Genomic DNA, 19,115 nt, shown 5'->3' with positions numbered 1-19,115 from the left:
TGCGGATGACAACCAGCATCCCCGGGTCTCTAACTCAGCCTTTTACACAACGCTCTAGTCTACACTGTGAGCCGTCTACATTTCAACTCAGACATTCTCTCTACTCTAACTTGAAAGCACATCCTCCTTTTACCATTTCCTACCCCTTGCTTCGCTTTCCCACCCGACACCACTGCTGGCTGCATCCAGTAAGCCACAACTGTCAGCTGTTACGCCAGGCAAGAACTCGGTAGAGACGCTCATGACTTCCAGCCATCCCTCGGCTTCCAGTGCCGCCGGCTTGACCCTGGCCGTGGAATGAGCTCCTCTAAACACTACATGACTCTATGCATCTAAGAACCAAGATCCTCACTCAGACATAACCTGTCAACATCTACCGCCCATCAAGTACCAGGAAGAGTTTGTGCTGAAAAAGCTGAACAAAAACAAAAAAAGTTTGTTTCTGCTTTCGTGACAGGTCTGTCTACACAGCCCTGAATGGCCTGGAATGTCCTATGTGCATTAGATGTGCCTCTGCCTGCCAAGTGCTAGGATCAACGCTGTGTGCCACCACGTCCAGCTGAACAGATGTTCTTAACCATTATGTCATTTCTCTTTCTGTATGGATAGATTCAAGATAATTATATTATGAATTGGCCAATTAGTCAAGCTTGATTAAAAGAATATTATTATAAATTTTTGCTAAAATTTTTAATTGCTTCATAGTTTGAATTATAAAGTATGGCTAGAAAGGCGACCACATTTATTTGTGTTTTTTCTTTGTTCACTGGTGTTTCAAGTTTTTGCAAATATGGACATTATATAGACTTTAAGTTTTAAGTATTTATCAGACAATGGCCCACCCCCTGAAGCTATCTAAGCCGTTCCTTTGCTTGCTTTTGTTTTTTGAGACAGGGCTTCTCTGTGTAGCCTTGGCTGTCCTGGATTCGCTTTGTAGACCAGGCTGGCCTCAAACTCACAGCGATCCACCCACCTCTGCCAGCCAGAGTGCTGGGATTAAAGGCATATGCCACCACGCCCAGCCTTGTTTTGAGATAGGTTCTTATTATGTAGTCCAGGCTAGCCTTGAACTCAGTGGTCTTCCTACCTCTGCCTTCTAAGCGCTGGGATGACAGGCACCAGCCTGTAAACTTAACATATAACATTGTCTTTTAAAGATTTATTTATTTTATTTATTGCATATGAGTGCTTTATCTGCAAAAGAGGGTGTTAGATCACATTATAGATGGTTGTGAGCCACCATGTGGTTGCTGGGATTGAACTCAGGACCTCTGGAGGAGCAGGCAGCGCTCTTAACCACTGAGCCTCTCTCCAGCCCATATAACGCTGTCTTATTCTCACACATTATAATTAATTATGTAAACTCTGATACTTAAGATAGTTTTGCTTTTTTTGTTTGTTTGGTTTTTTTGAGACATGGTTTCTCTGTTAACAACAGTTATGGCTGCCCTGGACTCTGTAGAGCAGGCTGGTCTCAAAGTCAGAGAGATCCACCTGCCTCTGCCTCCTGAGTGCTGGAATTAAGGCGTGCGCCGCCACCACCTGGCTAGTTTTTGCATTTTCAACAAAACTGGCGATCCTTTAAAGAAATTAGAAATACTCTGAAGAGGAAGGGAGAGATGGTTTGGTTAAAACATACACTGCCTCTGCAAAGAACTGGCGTTCAGCTCCCAGCAGCCACGCTGGTTGGCTCACAGCCATCTCTAACTCCAGCTCCTGGGAAATCTGACACCTCTGGCCTCCAAAGGTCCCTGCCTAGGAACACGTGGACACAGATGCAGATGACAGACACACAGACAGACAGACAGACACACACACCCCTAAAAAAAGGAAACCTTGAAGCAGAGCAGTGATTGCACATGCTTTTAATCCCTCAGGATTAAAGTGTGTGGGAGATAGAAGCAGGCTGATCTCTGAGTTCGAGGCCTGCCTGGTCTACAGGGTAAGTTCCAGAACAGTCAGAGCTACACAGAGAAACCCTGTCTCTAAAAACCAAAATCAAATAAATAAAATCCGGAACACTGGGCTCACATCTCAAAATGTCAACTCAATAGAAGTTTCAAGCAACCGGCTTCCTTATTCTGAGTGCTCGCTTGCTCTCCTTGCGCAACGCCACACTCGCTCACCACCTCCTTCACTGACAGCATTCATTTAACAGCAAAGCACTTTACAATCAGGCCTGAAAGGAAACGGAGCAGCTCCCCGTCACACTATTCCCGGCATGTAACGAGCTCTCTGCTAGTGAGACCTCACGCCCCTGCTGGAGGCCTATGCTCAGACTCACTGGTAGACTCATAGGGGCTGTGCACGCTCTCCAGGTGGCACTGCAGCTGGAAGGGCGTGGAGAACTGGCGGTAGCAGTGCTGGCAGGTGGTGTGGCCGTCCCCCTCGCCGCTCTGCTGCTCCAGCTCCACGTGGTGCTTCATGTGGTTCATAAATCTGCAGCATAGCACAAAGGCGACGCACAGGCAACAATCAGGAGTCGGCGGGAAAGGCCATAAAATTCGGAACAAACAGTATTTGCTCCCCTCTCCCAATTTCCTCTATTTGGGAAAGTCTTTTTCTGAACCCAGAAAGATGCTTCTTTTCAAATTATGTACATGTAAGTGCTGAAGGAGGCCAGAGCTGGAGTTAGAGACAATTGTGAGCCACCTAATTGGGTGGCTGGGACTTGAACTCAGGTCCTCTGTAAAAGCAGAACACTTTTAACTTCTGAGCCCTTTCTCCAGCTCCAGATAACAGGCTCCTTTTTTAAAATTGTTTTTATTTTATGGTGTTTTGTGCACGCATACATACATACATACATATGTGAGAGTGTGAGATCTGAAGAGTCTCAGACAGCCATGAGCTGCCATGTGGGTGCTGGGAACGAACCTGGGTCCTCTTAACAACCGAGCCCCCAGATAACAAGTTCTTAAAATTAAAAGTAGGTTCTGTGCAAAGACACTAATCTTTCTTTCCCTTTCTTTTTTTAGTTTTTCAAGACACAGTTTCTCTGTATCACACCTCTGGCTGTCCTGGAACTCGCTCTGTAGACCAGGCTGGCCTCAAACTCACAGAGATCCACCTGCCTCTGCCTCCCGAGTGCTGGGATTAAGAGGCTAGTCTTTCTTACTCAAACTCAAATTTTATCATTACCATAATGAAATAATTCAACACTATTATATACTATAAATTCTAACAAGACTGTATCATACCAGGTGGTAGGAGCGCACGCCTTTAATCCTAGCATTCGAGAGGCAGAAGCAGGCGTGTTTCTGAGTTTGAGGCAGCCTGCCTACGAAGTGAGTTCCAAGGCAGACAGGGCTACACAGAGAAACTCTCTCTTAAAAAACAATTATTTGGAAAAAATTTTGCACCACAGTTAATATTTTCCAAAAAGGAAAGCTTAACTGTGTAAGAAAACCTGTCTACTTCTGTGCAGGGTAAGGTCCAAGGCTGCGCCATGCTTACCGAATGTTGTTTTTCAGCCTTTTGGTACAATGAGGGCATCGGAAGGACGTGGCGACCTTAGGAAAGCTTGTGAGCTGGGCGACTTTGCCGCCATCCCGCCCGTAGTAGAAGTCGTCAACCAGCATGATGAGCTTGGTCTGCACAGCGTCTCCGGCGTTCTCACCCGGCTCCGGGGCTTTGGTGGGTGGTGAGAGAGCAGGAAGAGGCACGGAGGAGGGCGTGGGAGTGACGGGGGCTGTCTTCTCTGGGGAGGAGGGCTTTGCTGCCGATGGGGCGCTGGGCTCTGCATCGAGGGGCTTGCCTTTCTTCTGGTACTCGACCATTTCAGGGCAGCAGTACTGTGGAAGAAAGGGCATCATCACCCACTTGCCAGGCACTAGGGTAAGCTAACTATAAATACACGTGGTCACCAACGGTTCCTGGGAATGGCTTGTTAATATAGGCATTAAGGGACATTGTTGACAAACTAGGGTCTCATTTAAGTTGTTCAGGCTAGCACACTGGGGTCACAGCATCCATGTCTCAGCCTGCCAGGTAGCTGGGGCTGCGGGCACTCGTCAGCACAGCCGAGCTGGGTAAGCTGGCCTTCACCCGGCTTACTGTAGTAGGCCCAGAGTTCACAGTCCTCTTTTCTAGTCCACACAGCACTTCACGGCCGCCCTCCTGCTGTCTTAAGCCCTGCACTAGATTCATCTGACTCTGTTCTCTCTAGAGAAAGAAGTTCTAACTTCTCCATTTGGACGGGTGCCAGAGTTACAATACTGTACATAAGGAGAGCCGGGCAGCAGGTCTGCACTCTCCCCATGACAGCTAACACTAAGCTGGGAATGATCACTGCTTAAGGTCTCAGCAAACAAACGTCTGTCCTATGAGATCCGCAAGTGCTCTGCCAGGCCCCAGTTTATAGAGCCCTTTCTACAACAGACCGAAAGAGGGAAGGTTTCCAAGTCACTTAAGCATCTGCTTTGCAAGCTCTCGGAACCAGAAGAGGCCGCGTGAGCTGGACCCTTATCATGGGTGGGATCACTTACACACATATGACCTCTCAGAGCTTCAGTAACACGGAACTGAGCGTTACACCGTGGACATATCTTCCGTCCACCGTCTTGGAGGTCAAACACTGGGATGGAAGAGGTCACTGGAAGGAGAGGAGTTGGTACGGTTAGCACAGCATCCTGGGGCGAGCCTGCACACTCCCTAAGGAGAGCAAGCACGGGAGACCACTGTGTGTGAGGCACACGCCCTTCACTGCTCTAAGCGAGGCCAGGGCCAGCAGACTGCAGCCCACAGACTTTGTCAGCCAGCAGTCAGTTTCTATATTGACTTATAAGCTAGGAATGCTTTTTTTTTTTAATAAACTGCCAATCCCAGTTAAGTTCTTTTTTTTTCTTCTCCCATTTATGGCTTTGGGGTTGTTTTCATATAGCATCTTTGAACTCATGATTAACCTGCCTCCATCCCCAAGTGTCGGGATAACAGGCATGTGCAACGAGCCGGACAGACATTCTCCTTTTAGAAATCTGTAATGCAGCTAAGCAGGGAGCTGCACATGTACAGTCCTAGCACTTGGGAGGTGGAGGCGAGAAGATCCCAAGGTCCAGGCCAGCCTGGTCTGTGTATTTAGTTACAGGCCGTTAGCCTGCACAGGGAGGTCCTGCTGTAGTAAGCTGTGACCCTGTGGTGTACAGGCAGCGGTACCCAGCACCACAGCTTACACTAAGTGTGGGCTGCAGGGGCTAAGCACATTCAGGCTGTGTAACTTCCAGAATTCTTCTCGACGTACAGAACTGAAACTCTTTGGGGCAGAGTTCTGTCTGAGACATTGCCTCTTGTAGCACACCGGCCTAAGGCTCCGACCCCTGACCCCCGTGCCTCCACATGCCGAGGTCTAGGCTTACAGATGTGCCCTGCTAGCCCTGCCTTTCTGACCAGGTTTCCTCATGCAACCTTGGCTGGGCCGGACTTTGATATCTCACATCGCCTAACAATGCCCTTACATGTCCCCACATGGCATTGTGTCAAAATGACTTCCCATACATACAGGTAACATGATACGGACTGAACAGGTTATATTTAGGAATATCCATGGATAGATAAAATGCATATATGCATACAATAACAACAACGGGGAAAAGACCATAAATATGTAAGAGTGGGGAGCGATGTGATGGGAGGGTTGGAGGGAGAAAAGGGAAGGAAGAAATGCAATTAAATACAACCTCGAAATTAAACAAAAAGGATTTCAGGAAGGAAAAAAATGACTTCCTTTTTATACATAAATAACACAGCACTGTGTGAGCAGGACCCATTTTGCTTGTGCATTCGTGATCTGATGATGACTCAGGCTGTGCTCACCTTTGACCTGTGAATGACGCTGCTAGGAGCACGGGTGCACTCGTGTGTGCTCTAGTCCTCCTGGGAGCACGGGTGCACTCGTGTGTGCTCTAGTCCTCCTAGGAGCACGGGTGCACTCGTGTGTGCTCTAGTCCTCCTAGGAGCACGGGTGCACTCGTGTGTGCTCTAGTCCTGCTTTCAATTCTTTTCAATATATGCTCAAAAGCTGAACTAAAGCATATGGCAATTAAAAAATTTTCTTAAAGAAACCTCAGACTCTTTTTTCCCAGTGCCTATGCGCCGTGCCATCCCTGCCAATAGTGTACAAGGCCTGCACTCCCCTAACCTCACCTAAATGCCACCTGAGTTCACTGCGTGTGAATGGGTGTGGTCAGTGCGGTCCTTCCGTGGGTCTACAAACTCTGGCTGTCAGGCGTGGCCATGCGCGCCTGTGCATGAGGAAGCGGCTCATCTTGCCAGGCCCCATTTTGTTACTTTTTAAAACAATTACAGTGGCTGGTTAGCCGGCTCAGTTATTGAGAGCATCGGCTGCTCTTCGGGGACCATGGCTCCCCAGCACTCACGTGCGGCTCAAACATGGTTAGCTGTAGTTCCAGGGGATCTGACAACCTCTTCTGCTTCCTGAGGGCACCGGGCATGCATGTGGCACAGACACACATGAAGGCAAAACACCCATCACAAAAAAAAAAAAAAAAAAAAAAAGTAAAATGAAGAGGAACAAAACAGCAACAAACAGGACCAATTACTGCTGCCTTTGATTATAGACTTCAGTACACGCAGCTCGGGAAGAGTAAAATCACTTGGCTAGATCAGGTTATATTTTTCTCACACTCTTAAATCCTCATTGAAGGGATCTTTTCCTGTTCTGCACTCCATTTTCTTTCTTTCTTTTTTTTTTTTTAATGTGCATTGGTGTAAGAGTGTCAGATCTTGGAGTTACAGACAGTTGTGAGCTGCCATGTGGGTGCTGGGAATTGAACCCGGGTCCTTTGGAAGAGCAGGCTCTTAACCACTGAGCCATCTCTCCAGCCCCCTGCATTCCATTTTCAATCAGCACACAAAGTACGTTCCTTACGGCCCTTCACGCCCACCCGCTCCTCTCCCTCACTGCCTGCTCCTGTTGCACCCTCCAAACCCCAGGATGCCGGCCACTTCCAGCCACATCTGCTCCATTACTCTCTCTTCACTCTGTGACCCCTACTCACCTCTGCCCACCACTTGTCCCTTCTGCCTTCCTGGCCTCCGTACACACTTATTCCTCCATAACTACACACATCAAAAATAAAGAGCAGGATCCACGAGAACCTAAGTGGGATTAACTTTCTGGTTTGGTTTGGTTAGTTGGGTTGTGCGGTTTGTTTTGTTTTGTTTTGAGACAGGGTTTCTCTGTGTAGCCTTGGCTGTCCTGGATTCACTTTGTAGACCAGGCTGGCCTTGAACTCACAGCGATCCACCTGCCTCTGCCTCCCGAATGCTGGGATTAAAGACACCTGGCTTGTTTGCTTTTTGAGTCACTCTCCGAACGGGTACAGATGGTGTTTCACCATGATTTTTACGTTTCCCTAATGATATTGACGTTGCTGGCCATCTTATGGTCCCTCCTCCCTACCCTCTGAGACAGGGTTTCTCTGTGTAGCCTTGGCTGTACTGGATTTTCTTTGTAGACCAGGCTGGCCTCAAATTCACAGCGATCAGATCCGCCTGTCTCTGCCTCCCAGAGTACTGGGATTAAAGACGTGCGCCGCCACACCCAGCTCTATTTTATGTTTAAACATTTCATGATTGTCTGTGGAGATATTTCCCCAACCCCTAACCCAGGGCCTCACATACACTGTAGAGACACCCCACCACTGCTTCTTCTCCACAAGCCCCTTTGCCTCATTAAAAACAAATGTATGTTGTGTGTCTGTCGTTCCCCCCCCCCCATAAAGTCTATGCAGCCCTGGCAGTTCTGGGACTTCCTGTGCATGTAAGCCTGGTGGCTGGCCTTCTATTCATAGAGACTGGCCTGACTCTTGCTTCCCAAGCCTTGGACCAACACAACAGCACAAGGATAAAAGCCCAAATGATTTTGTGTGTTTGCATGTGTGCCACAGAGGTGTGCAGAGGCCAAGGGACTACACACGGCTCACGCCAGCACGGAGGTGCAGGCCGTCGGCGCTGGCGGCAGTGGCGCTGAGCCTCATCTCCAGCTGGTTGGGCTTCTTACTGCTGCAGAGTGGAGGACTTGTTACATCTCACTAGTAACCTCCTAGCACTGCATCCGCCTCCCCACTCTACAGCCTACTGTATACGCCTCCCCACTCTACAGCCTACTGTATACGCCTCCCCACTCTACAGCCTACTGTATACTCCTCCCCACTCTACAGCTTACTGTATACGCCTCCCCACTCTACAGCTTACTGTATACGCCTCCCCACTCTACAGCCTACTGTATACTCCTCCCCACTCTACAGCCTACTGTATACGCCTCCCCACTCTACAGCTTACTGTATACTCCTCCCCACTCTACAGCTTACTGTATACGCCTCCCCACTCTACAGCCTACTGTATACTCCTCCCCACTCTACAGCTTACTGTATACTCCTCCCCACTCTACAGCTTACTGTATACTCCTCCCCACTCTACAGCTTACTGTATACTCCTCCCCACTCTACAGCTTACTGTATACTCCTCCCCACTCTACAGCCTACTGTATACTCCTCCCCACTCTACAGCTTACTGTATACTCCTCCCCACTCTACAGCTTACTGTATACTCCTCCCCACTCTACAGCTTACTGTATACTCCTCCCCACTCTACAGCCTACTGTATACTCCTCCCCACTCTACAGCTTACTGTATACTCCTCCCCACTCTACAGCCTACTGTATACTCCTCCCCACTCTACAGCTTACTGTATACTCCTCCCCACTCTACAGCTTACTGTATACTCCTCCCCACTCTACAGCTTACTGTATACTCCTCCCCACTCTACAGCTTACTGTATACTCCTCCCGACTCTACAGCTTACTGTATACGCCTCCCCACTCTACAGCCTACTGTATACGCCTCCCCACTCTCCAGCCTACTGTATACGCCTCCCCACTCTACAGCCTACTGTATACGTCTCCCCACTCTCCAGCCTACTGTATACTCCTCCCCACTCTACAGCCTACTGTATACGCCTCCCTACTCTATAGCTTACTGTATACTCCTCCCCACTCTACAGCTTACTGTATACTCCTCCCCCACTCTATAGCTTACTGTATACTCCTCCCCACTCTACAGCCTACTGTATACTCCTCCCCACTCTACAGCCTACTGTATACTCCTCCCCACTCTACAGCCTATTGTATACTCCTCCCCACTCTACAGCTTACTGTATACTCCTCCCCACTCTACAGCCTATTGTATACTCCTCCCCACTCTACAGCTTACTGTATACTCCTCCCCACTCTACAGCTTACTGTATACTCCTCCCCACTCTACAGCCTACTGTATACTCCTCCCCACTCTACAGCCTACTGTATACTCCTCCCCACTCTACAGCCTACTGTATACTCCTCCCCACTCTACAGCCTACTGTATACTCCTCCCCACTCTACAGCCTACTGTATACTCCTCCCCACTCTACAGCCTACTGTATACTCCTCCCCACTCTACAGCCTACTGTATACTCCTCCCCACTCTACAGCCTACTGTATACGCCTCCCCACTCTACAGCCTACTGTATACGCCTCCCCACTCTACAGCCTACTGTATACGCCTCCCCACTCTACAGCCTACTGTATACTCCTCCCCACTCTACAGCCTACTGTATACTCCTCCCCACTCTACAGCTTACTGTATACTCCTCCCCACTCTACAGCTTACTGTATACTCCTCCCGACTCTACAGCTTACTGTATACTCCTCCCCACTCTACAGCTTACTGTATACTCCTCCCCACTCTACAGCTTACTGTATACTCCTCCCCACTCTACAGCTTACTGTATACTCCTCCCCACTCTACAGCTTACTGTATACTCCTCCCGACTCTACAGCTTACTGTATACTCCTCCCCCACTCTACAGCTTACTGTATACTCCTCCCGACTCTACAGCTTACTGTATACTCCTCCCCACTCTACAGCTTACTGTATACTCCTCCCCACTCTATAGCTTACTGTATACTCCTCCCCACTCTACAGCTTACTGTATACTCCTCCCCACTCTACAGCTTACTGTATACTCCTCCCCCCACTCTACAGCTTACTGTATACTCCTCCCCCACTCTACAGCTTACTGTATACTCCTCCCCACTCTACAGCTTACTGTATACTCCTCCCCCACTCTACAGCTTACTGTATACTCCTCCCCCACTCTACAGCCTACTGTATACTCCTCCCCACTCTATAGCTTACTGTATACTCCTCCCCACTCTACAGCCTACTGTATACTCCTCCCCACTCTACAGCCTACTGTATACTCCTCCCCACTCTACAGCCTATTGTATACTCCTCCCCACTCTACAGCTTACTGTATACTCCTCCCCACTCTACAGCTTACTGTATACTCCTCCCCCCACTCTACAGCTTACTGTATACTCCTCCCCCACTCTATAGCTTACTGTATACTCCTCCCCACTCTACAGCTTACTGTATACTCCTCCCCCCACTCTACAGCTTACTGTATACTCCTCCCCCACTCTATAGCTTACTGTATACTCCTCCCCACTCTACAGCTTACTGTATACTCCTCCCCCCACTCTACAGCTTACTGTATACTCCTCCCCCACTCTATAGCTTACTGTATACTCCTCCCCCACTCTACAGCTTACTGTATACTCCTCCCCACTCTACAGCTTACTGTATACTCCTCCCCCACTCTACAGCTTACTGTATACTCCTCCCCACTCTACAGCTTACTTTTTTACTGTGTTAGTGTTCTCTGATGGACATAAGTTTACAGTTTCCAATTTAGCAATTTTTATTCTTGACTGTGCTTGTGACATCCAAGAAGGTGTCAAACCTAATATTGTAACGCTTTCTTCTAATGCATTCTTCCCGGGAACTTTTGGTTTCTGTCAGCTGTTTATGGCATGACCTCACATGTGCTACAGCAATATTCAGGCACTGGCTTCCTCACTACGACGTTATAAGCATGCGGTTACCATATTTGTTTTTCAGATAGGATCTCAGCACTGCCCAGACCCGACTGTATGAGCACAAAGCATCCCCTTTTGTTGGCCTGCTGCTCTATTTACAGGCATGTGTAACTGTGTCAACTATCTTCCCATTTCCTGTTTATACGTGGTATAAACGTGTGTGTGCTATGCATGTGTGGATGCGCTCTCTCTGTGGAGGCCAGAGTCTGACCTGAGGGCTCCTCTGCAAATTACTTCTGAGACAAGGTCTGTAACTGACCTGGCAGTTAACGCACCGCTTCGGCTGGCCAGTGAGCTCCACGACCCTCAGTGCGGAGGTCACAGTGCGTGCCACCAGCATGCAGTGCCATGTGGCAGTGAGGATCCAAGCTCAGGCCCTCACGCTTAGACAGCAAGCAGACTGGGTTATCTCCTCAGCCCCTGCCCTCAGTTTGGTGGGGTTTTTGTTGTTGTTTTGTTTTGATTCTTGAGGTAAAGTCTCACTGTGTAACCCAAGCTGGCGTCAGGCTCACGGCAAGGCTTCCCCCTCAGGCTCCTGAGTGCTGGGGCCGCAGACATGTGCTACCACGGCCGACTCCATGTCCAGCCAGCTCTCTTCTCAGTCTTCCGGCTTCCACGTTTGCTTAGGCTTTGATTTTGTTGTTGTCCTCACTGTGTTGTCCTGGCTAGCCCACAACTCACTCTATAGACCAGGCTGGCTTCAAACTCAGAGAGACCTGCCTGTCTCTGCCTCCCAAGCACCAGGTTAAAGGCATGCGCCACCACACATGAGTTTGAATTCATTTTTATGTTGCATAGAAAGTAAGAATTTCAATTTTTGTGACTACCAGTTTTTCAATGTATTTAAAAAGCTTCAACATTTTTAAGTAGTTGAAATAAAAGCAAAGGAAAAATTGAGGCACTGGAAAAGTGTAAAATTCTAACTTCAGAGCCGTTAAACAACTTTACTGAACATGTCCCGCTCCCATTCGCTGTATGTAAGTACCTGGACAGGACCATGCTGTGCATGGAGCTTGGATAGTCACACAAAGGTACAGACCCCGCCCTGGACTACTGAACAACCTCACAATCGTATTCTCTTTCTTCCTGAATACCTCTCAGGCACAACTTTCAAACTTTACCCGGGAGGGCTGGAGAGATGGCTCAGTATTTGGGAGCACTGGCTGTTCTTCCAGAGGACCCAGGCTCAATTTCCAGCACCCACATGGCAGACACAACTGTCTGTGACTCCAGTTCCAGGGGATCTGACACCCTTACACCAATTCACATAAAATACAAATTAAATTTAATTAATTAAAAATAAAAGATTCACCCCAGAGAAGCCAGAGAGATAGATGGCTTAGAGGTTAAAAGCACTGGCTGCTCTTCCAGGTCCTCTGCTTAATTCCCAGCACCCAGAGTAGATCACAACTGTTACAGTTGTAGTCCTGTGAGACCTAACGTCCTCTTCTGGTGTACAGATGTACATGAAGACAAAACGCCCACATACATAAAATAAACAAATCTTAACAAAAATTCACCCCAGAAAACCCACCTCCTCCATGGAAACACCTATGATGAACCCGTGCACGTCACCGATCGGCCCCCAGAGCTGCTGCAGCTCCGCACGCAGCATCTTCCTACACTGCCTCCTCTGTACAAACAACTCACAGCACCTACATCCTACTTATGCCTCCATTTCAGAATAGTTTCAATGCAATAAATTCTTTATCAGTGTCTTCTGAGTGACCGACTGGTGGCTCAGCCTCTCACATTACCTTTCGTTGAAGCCTCGGGTCCAGTGGCTCTGTGAGCAGGACTGCTGCTGGGCACCAGCACTGGCCCAGGACTCTGGCCCAGGGAAGGGATAGTGTTAAGAGTATTCACCAATTTGGCCACTTCGTTGCTATTTTCACCTGTGACCCCGGGCCGCTTCACAGTGACGAAGCTGGCAATGCTCACTGCAGGCGGAGAGGGGAAGGAGGGAGCTACGTTGACCAAGTGAAATCACCTGTTTCCCACCCCTGCCCCATGCTGTGCTGCCGGCTCCTCAGCCCAAGTCTCACCTAGTTTGGGATTCGAGGTCTGGCTGGACTGGCCTGGAGGCTGGACAGCTAGCTGCCCCAGTGAGCTTGGCTGTGTGGCAGTGGGAGTGGTGGAGGTGCTGGGAGTGGACTTGGTCTGCTGGGACTGGGGCTGTGGGACAGTGCTTCGGATGGTGAGGGTGGCTGGGATGACGGTGGTGAAGGTGTTGGTGGTGGGCCTCACAGGCACTGTGGAGCCTGGCCTCACGGGGGTCATCTGAGAGAACACTTGTGGGACGCCAACTGTCGGCTTAACAAACTGTGTACCTGGGGCTTTTAAAAAAAGAGACAAAAGAAGTCCCAAGCCTTCATCAGTGAGCTCCCTTATAACATTTTTCCTTGCCTTTCACAGAAACCCAAGAACAGGAAAGTTATTTCCCTAAACTAAGTGACCAACAGGGTCACCCGGAGTCCTACTGATCTTCACATGGAGGCCAGCTGCAGCTGTCCACTGGACGAAGAGTTGTTCTGAGTAACGTTGGGAAGACAGCTCCCAGCAACTGCTCTCAAACACCTTCCGCACCACCTTTTTACCTCAAGAATACGAACAGTAGCTTGGCCTCGGTTTCAGAACTGGAAGAACGGGGACATAGAGGCCAAAGGGCAGATGTGGTCCTCCAAGTCCTTCTTCAGAATTCTAAAAGAATTTTCCATTTTCTTCTATACGTTCAAACAGGGCAGGCGATCTACTCTACTAGAATATGTGCCCAGGGGATGTTCTTCTAGAACAGTTGGAAACAATTCCACTGAGAAATATTTATGGAAACAAGAATGTTATAGAGAAATCTGATCAAACTCATGGCCTAAAAAGCCCCGTGGGCCCTAAGATCAAAAACAAAACAAAACAAAACCCAAAAGTTCTTTAGGAAGGTAGGCTACAGAGGCCCCTATTGTTTCTTATATATATGTGTGTGTGTGTGTGTGTGTGTGTGCGCGCGCGCGCGCGCGCGCGCGGCATGCACACCACTGTGTAAAGTGGAAGCCAGAGAACACCTTGGGGAAGTGGTTCTTTCCTTCCATCACGTGGCTTCTAGGAGTGAACACAGGGAGTCAGGCTTGGAGGCGAGTCCCCGCGCCCTCCTGCTAGGCCTGAGGACCCATTTACACAATTTAACAAAGCTACTCTCTTTTTGAGCTGAACTGTAGAAAACCTAATACATAAGAAATGTGACTTGGGGGAAATTACACATTTTTTTGCGGAGTTTTTTGGGTACTGTAAATTGAAGCCAAGGCCTTGAGCGATGTTGAGAGGGCACCTGCCCTGCTACTCTGCAATCCCAAGACCTTTGCTACTATACTACATGGTCATTGGCGGTGTTGTCCTCACTACATGGTCATTGGCAGTGTTAATCTCAGGGATGTGTCGTTTACATAATTTACATCTAAGTCCTCACGACCTCTGCCTTGGTTTGTTTGCTTCTTGAGTCAAGACTGGCCTTGAATTCACAGTAATCCTCCTGCTTCAATCTCCAGGAGTGTGCCACCGTGCCTGGCTGCGTATCCAAAAGCTATGCTTTAAAATTAAGGTAAATTCAACTTATGGTCCTACCACATATATGGAGCATTAGATCCGTGAGTTGCATTAACAACATTCTTTCAGGAGTACCTGGTAGTAGCTGACGTCATCAGAAGTGATAATGAGAAGATAAGACTCATGTCACCTCATGAAAGGCAGTGAAAAGCTACACATAGAAATAAAACTAGCCCTGGCCGGAGGTTACAAACATTTTTAAAAACTGGGCTTAAGTTGTTAAGATGGTATTTTGCATTCTTCTTTAAATACATGCTTTCAAATAACCTGGAGCACTGTGAGACAGTAAGCACAGCTCTCTGGACACGGGTCATTCCACACGGTGAGCACCGCCTTACCTGGGACCAGGGTAATTGGTCTAACTGTTTGGCCCTGCTGTACGTTCAGCACAATCCCAACCTGGTTCATCGCGTTCTGCACAGGCCGAACATTCCTTACAGGAAATCCCTGCAATGAAAAAGGCAAAGCGGCCTTTAATATGGAGAGCAACTAGCCCTGACCCTGACAGATGGCTAGCGCCACATTATTTTTTGGGAGGGTGGGGTGGAGGGGGTTGTTTGTTTGTTGGAGACATGGTTTCTCTATGTTAGCCTTGGCTGTCCTGGACTCACTTTGTAGACCAGGCTGGCCTCGAACTCACAGCGACCCGCCTGCCTCTGCCTCCGAGTGCTGGGCTTACAGGCTGCGCCACCATGGCTGACAGCTCCATGTTCTTACCTAATGGTTCTCTCTCTAGAGTTACAACAGCTTTTAAATGACTGAAATGGAGAATTTTTGGAAATTCTGGCATGCTAGGTTTTTGTGAGGTGGGTTTTTTGTTTTGTTTTGCTTTTTTTGCTTTTTGAGATGGGTCTTGCTATGTAGCATAGGCTGTCCCCCAAGGTCCTAATTTTGGCAAACACCTTTGTTTTGAGACAGGGTTTGTGTAGCCCAGGTTGGCCTCAAACTTACTATGTAGTTCAGGTTAACCCTGAATTCATGACAATTTTGCTTCACTCTCCTAAGATATGTAGCACTACAACTAGCATGTTTAGCAAACTATTAGGTAACCAAACCCAAAAGCCTCTGTATCCACAGACTGGGACTTTGAAGAGGAGAACCCAACATTACAACAGTGTTTAATCTACAATCCCAACACATAGCCACCCTTTTTTCTATGTTGCTCCCAAGCCTCTGATGAACTGGAAAGAGATGACAGAAATCAGGAGGCCTCAGGCATGCGCCTGCCAGCACCACTCAGATCCGGGCTTTTTACTTCCATCCGCACCCTGCATGGCAAGCCTCCCCTCCTCAAGACCACTGACTTTATACGTGGATCTTCAAAAGTCAATGACTTCACCGAGGGGGCAGAAGCAACCCAGGCAATGGTGAGGCATGCAAGGCAAGTGTGCAGACTTTAAAAGACATTTTTTCCTTAAGGTTGACTTTCCTTGTCTGAGTGTTTGCCTGCATCTATGCACATGCACCTCGGGAGCATCTACAGAGGTCAGAAGACGGCATCTGGCCCTCTCACCGTGAACTTACAGATAGTCGACATGTGGGTGCTCTGCAAGAGCAGTAAATGCTCCTGAAGGGTTAGCCAGCTCTCCACCCCGTGTGAAGGCTTTCTAATTCTACCTCCCAATGATTTCTGCCCAGACTTCAATCAACTCAACAGATCTCTAAGGAGCACAGATAGGAAGTATCACACAGCCATGATGCTATGCTGGGCATTCCACATCGAGCAGCACAGAGAAGCTCAGGTCCGCAGACAGGAGTCACGTGGTGATGAGGAGCCTGTCCAAGGCAGCGCCGCTGCAGGCTCTCACTCCACCTCCTCTGCCAGCCCCAGAATTCCAAGTCCCACTCACCTGGGTGGTGATGAATATAGGTTGTGAGGCCACAGGGGAGCTGGTCACATGATTGGCATTCTGCATGACCTGGACAGGTCTCAATACTGGTTGAGTAACCATTGTTCCCAGACCTGGTGCTGGATTCTGGGTGAGAATGAGTGGCTGTCCACCTTGCTGGACCAAAGTGTTACCAGCTAAAGGGTGAAAGGCGGGCAAAACAAAGGAAAAAGAACAAGAAAGGGATGTTAGCAGAAACCTGTGTTCTGTAAGGAACATTTTGTCTCAGTTATCAAAATCACTTAGCTGCCACTACTCACCTCAACTGTCACCAACTCCCCAACTGTGAGCCTCCCCAACTCTACAACTGACAGGCTACAGGGGCCAGGGCAGGCTGCTAACCCTTAGCCAGGCCTTAACCAAAGCTGAAAGACACCAGGGTCTAACTTCACACCAAGGATTTACGTGACCACATAATTCTCCCCAACAACAGAGAAGGTTAAGACTTTAAGTAAAATCTTTTTGTAAGAAGCTAACATGTTGCTAGTAATTCCATTAAAACCCTTTTTTATAAGTGTGTTTGTGAGTGTGACCCGTGCCCTCTGTGTAGAGCAGGCAGCTCTCAGGTCCTCAGGCTGGGCGGCAAGTGTCACAGGGCCACCCTGCGGGACCTAAACTTGCTTGTTGTTGAGAAAAGGGTTCATATAGTTTGATGCAAAATAACATCAGACACTGTTCTATAGGACCCACAACTGGAGTGGTTGGGTAACAATGGCGCTACAGGATCGTATGATCAAATGCTTGGGCCCTAGTTAATAGAACAGTTGGAGAGGGAAATGGGAGGGGGCCTTGTTGAAGGAAATGTGTTCTGAGATATTCTTGACTCAGCCTCCTAAGTGCCGGGATGACAGATAATATATGCACTTATATCCAGTGCTCATTTTAGCTCTTTAGAGGTGAACCATCAATGTACCTTTAAATAATTTATTGTTAACACATTAATTATATGAGAAATGCAGTTAGCAAAAATGTTACAAAGTGCTGGAGATGTAGTACAGTTGGCAGAGTGCTTGCCCAGCATGCACAAGGCCTTTGGTTCAAATCCCAGATGTGCACACGTCAGGCTTGTGGTGCATGCCTGTGATCTCAGCAGGGTCAGGGGTTCAAGGTCATCCTGTTGCTATAGCAAGTTTGAAGCCAATTTGGAAAACAGGAGACCCATGCTCAAAACAAAACAAACAAAAATGTGTGTGTGTGTGTCTTACACCTTTAGCAGGTGAGTGATAAGGCGCTAAGTTCAAGGTTAGCCTGAGCTGTATGAAACCTGGTCTCAAAAACAAAACAGAGGGCTACAGAGAGAGCTGGCTCAACAGTTAAGAGCTTCTGTTGCTCTTACAGAGGATACGCATTGATTCCCATGGCAACCACTTGTAGCTCCTGTCTGAGGGGAGCCAATGCCTTCTTCTGACCTCACAAGGGCTCCAGGCGCACACACGGAATACAGACATATGTGCATACAAAACACTAACACACAGAGAAGAAACTAATTAATTTAAGAAACAAAAGCCAGGCATTGGGGCATACATTATTTTAGTCCAGTACATGGGAGGCAGAGGCAGAGGCAGAGGAATCTCTCTGAGTTCCAGACCAGTCTAGGCTCCGAGTGAGTTTCTGGCCAAAGTGACATGGTAAGACCCTATCTAAAACCAAACAATAAGACAATTAAGGTTATCAGTATAGATTAAAGTGACAAAATATTCACTAAGTATTACATGAAAAATAAAAGTAGGGCCGGGCGGTGGTGACGCACGCCTTTAATCCCAGCACTCGGGAGGCAGAGGCAGGCGGATCACTGTGAGTTCGAGGCCAGCCTGGTCTACAAAGTGAGTCCAGAACAGCCAAGGCTACACAGAGAAACCCTGTCTCGAAAAACCAAAAAAAAAAAAAAAAAAAAAAAGTAGGGGAAATGTAGTCTGTACGATCCTATCTCTGTAAAGAGCACATTAGCACGCGTCTCCAAAAGCGCATAAAAGAACTATTTGCATAAATGAAGCACTACAAAGCCATTCCACGTGACAGGACAGTAACTTCCACCTTGGGCCTTGTTGCCTAGATACTCTCTAATTTTCTTCTCTCCTACTCCATTTTTTCTTCCTTTTAAAAATATATTTATTTAGCCAGGCATGGTGGCGCATGCCTTTAATCCCAGCACTTGGGAGGCAGAGGCAGGCGGATCGATTTGAGTTTGAGGCCAGCCTGCTCTACAAAGTGAGTCCAAGACAGACAAGGCTACACAGGGAAACCTTGTCTCGAAAAAAAACAAAAAACAAAAAAAACAAAACTGTATATGAGTAATCTGTATTCACACACACAGAAGAGGGCATCAGATCCCATTACAGATGGCTGTGAGCCACTATGTGGGTGCTGGGAATTGAACCTGGTCCTCTGGAAGAGCAGCCTGTGCTAGTGGTGGTGTTTTTTGTTTTTTTTTTTAAAGATTTATTTATTTATTGTATATACAGTGCTCTGCCTGCATGTGTGCCTGCCTGCCACAAGAGGGCACCAGATCGCATTACAGATGGCTGTGAGCCACCATGTGGTTTCTGGGAATTGAACTCAGGACCTCTAGAAGAACAGACAGTGCTCTTAGCCTCTGAGCCATCTCTCCAGCCCCATGCTAGTGTTCTTAACCACTGAACTATCTCTCCAGCCTGTTACTCCATTTTTTTCTTTAAGGCAGGTCTTGTTATGTACCGACT

General features: G+C 48.1%; 1 protein-coding gene across 7 annotated transcripts in view; it reads right to left on the bottom strand.

Moving 5' to 3' along the window:
• Nucleotides 1-19,115, bottom strand: part of POGZ (pogo transposable element derived with ZNF domain) — a 49,149-nt gene that overhangs the window by 7,493 nt on the left and 22,541 nt on the right. For 2 of the 7 annotated variants that reach the window (XM_084769206.1, XM_084769204.1), the window contains 7 exons: nucleotides 16,378-16,553; nucleotides 14,866-14,974; nucleotides 12,979-13,269; nucleotides 12,691-12,873; nucleotides 4,485-4,591; nucleotides 3,454-3,791; nucleotides 2,285-2,439 (listed from right to left, as the gene is read on the bottom strand). In XM_084769206.1, coding sequence (XP_084625332.1) covers nucleotides 2,285-2,439; nucleotides 3,454-3,791; nucleotides 4,485-4,591; nucleotides 12,691-12,873; nucleotides 12,979-13,269; nucleotides 14,866-14,974; nucleotides 16,378-16,553 — 1,359 coding nt within the window. Of the gene's footprint in view, nucleotides 1-2,284; nucleotides 2,440-3,453; nucleotides 3,792-4,484; nucleotides 4,592-12,690; nucleotides 12,901-12,978; nucleotides 13,270-14,865; nucleotides 14,975-16,377; nucleotides 16,554-19,115 lie in introns of all 7 variants that reach the window. The other 5 variants (XM_084769205.1, XM_084769203.1, XM_084769208.1 and 2 more) reach the window with 3 other exon arrangements.

This window comes from Acomys minous (assembly GCF_964271855.1).
Source record: "Acomys minous genome assembly, chromosome: 19".
Classification (NCBI taxonomy): Eukaryota; Metazoa; Chordata; class Mammalia; order Rodentia; family Muridae; genus Acomys; species Acomys minous.
The sequence above is the reverse complement of the archived record's forward strand: the minus strand, read 5'-3'. Positions and strand labels throughout refer to the sequence as shown.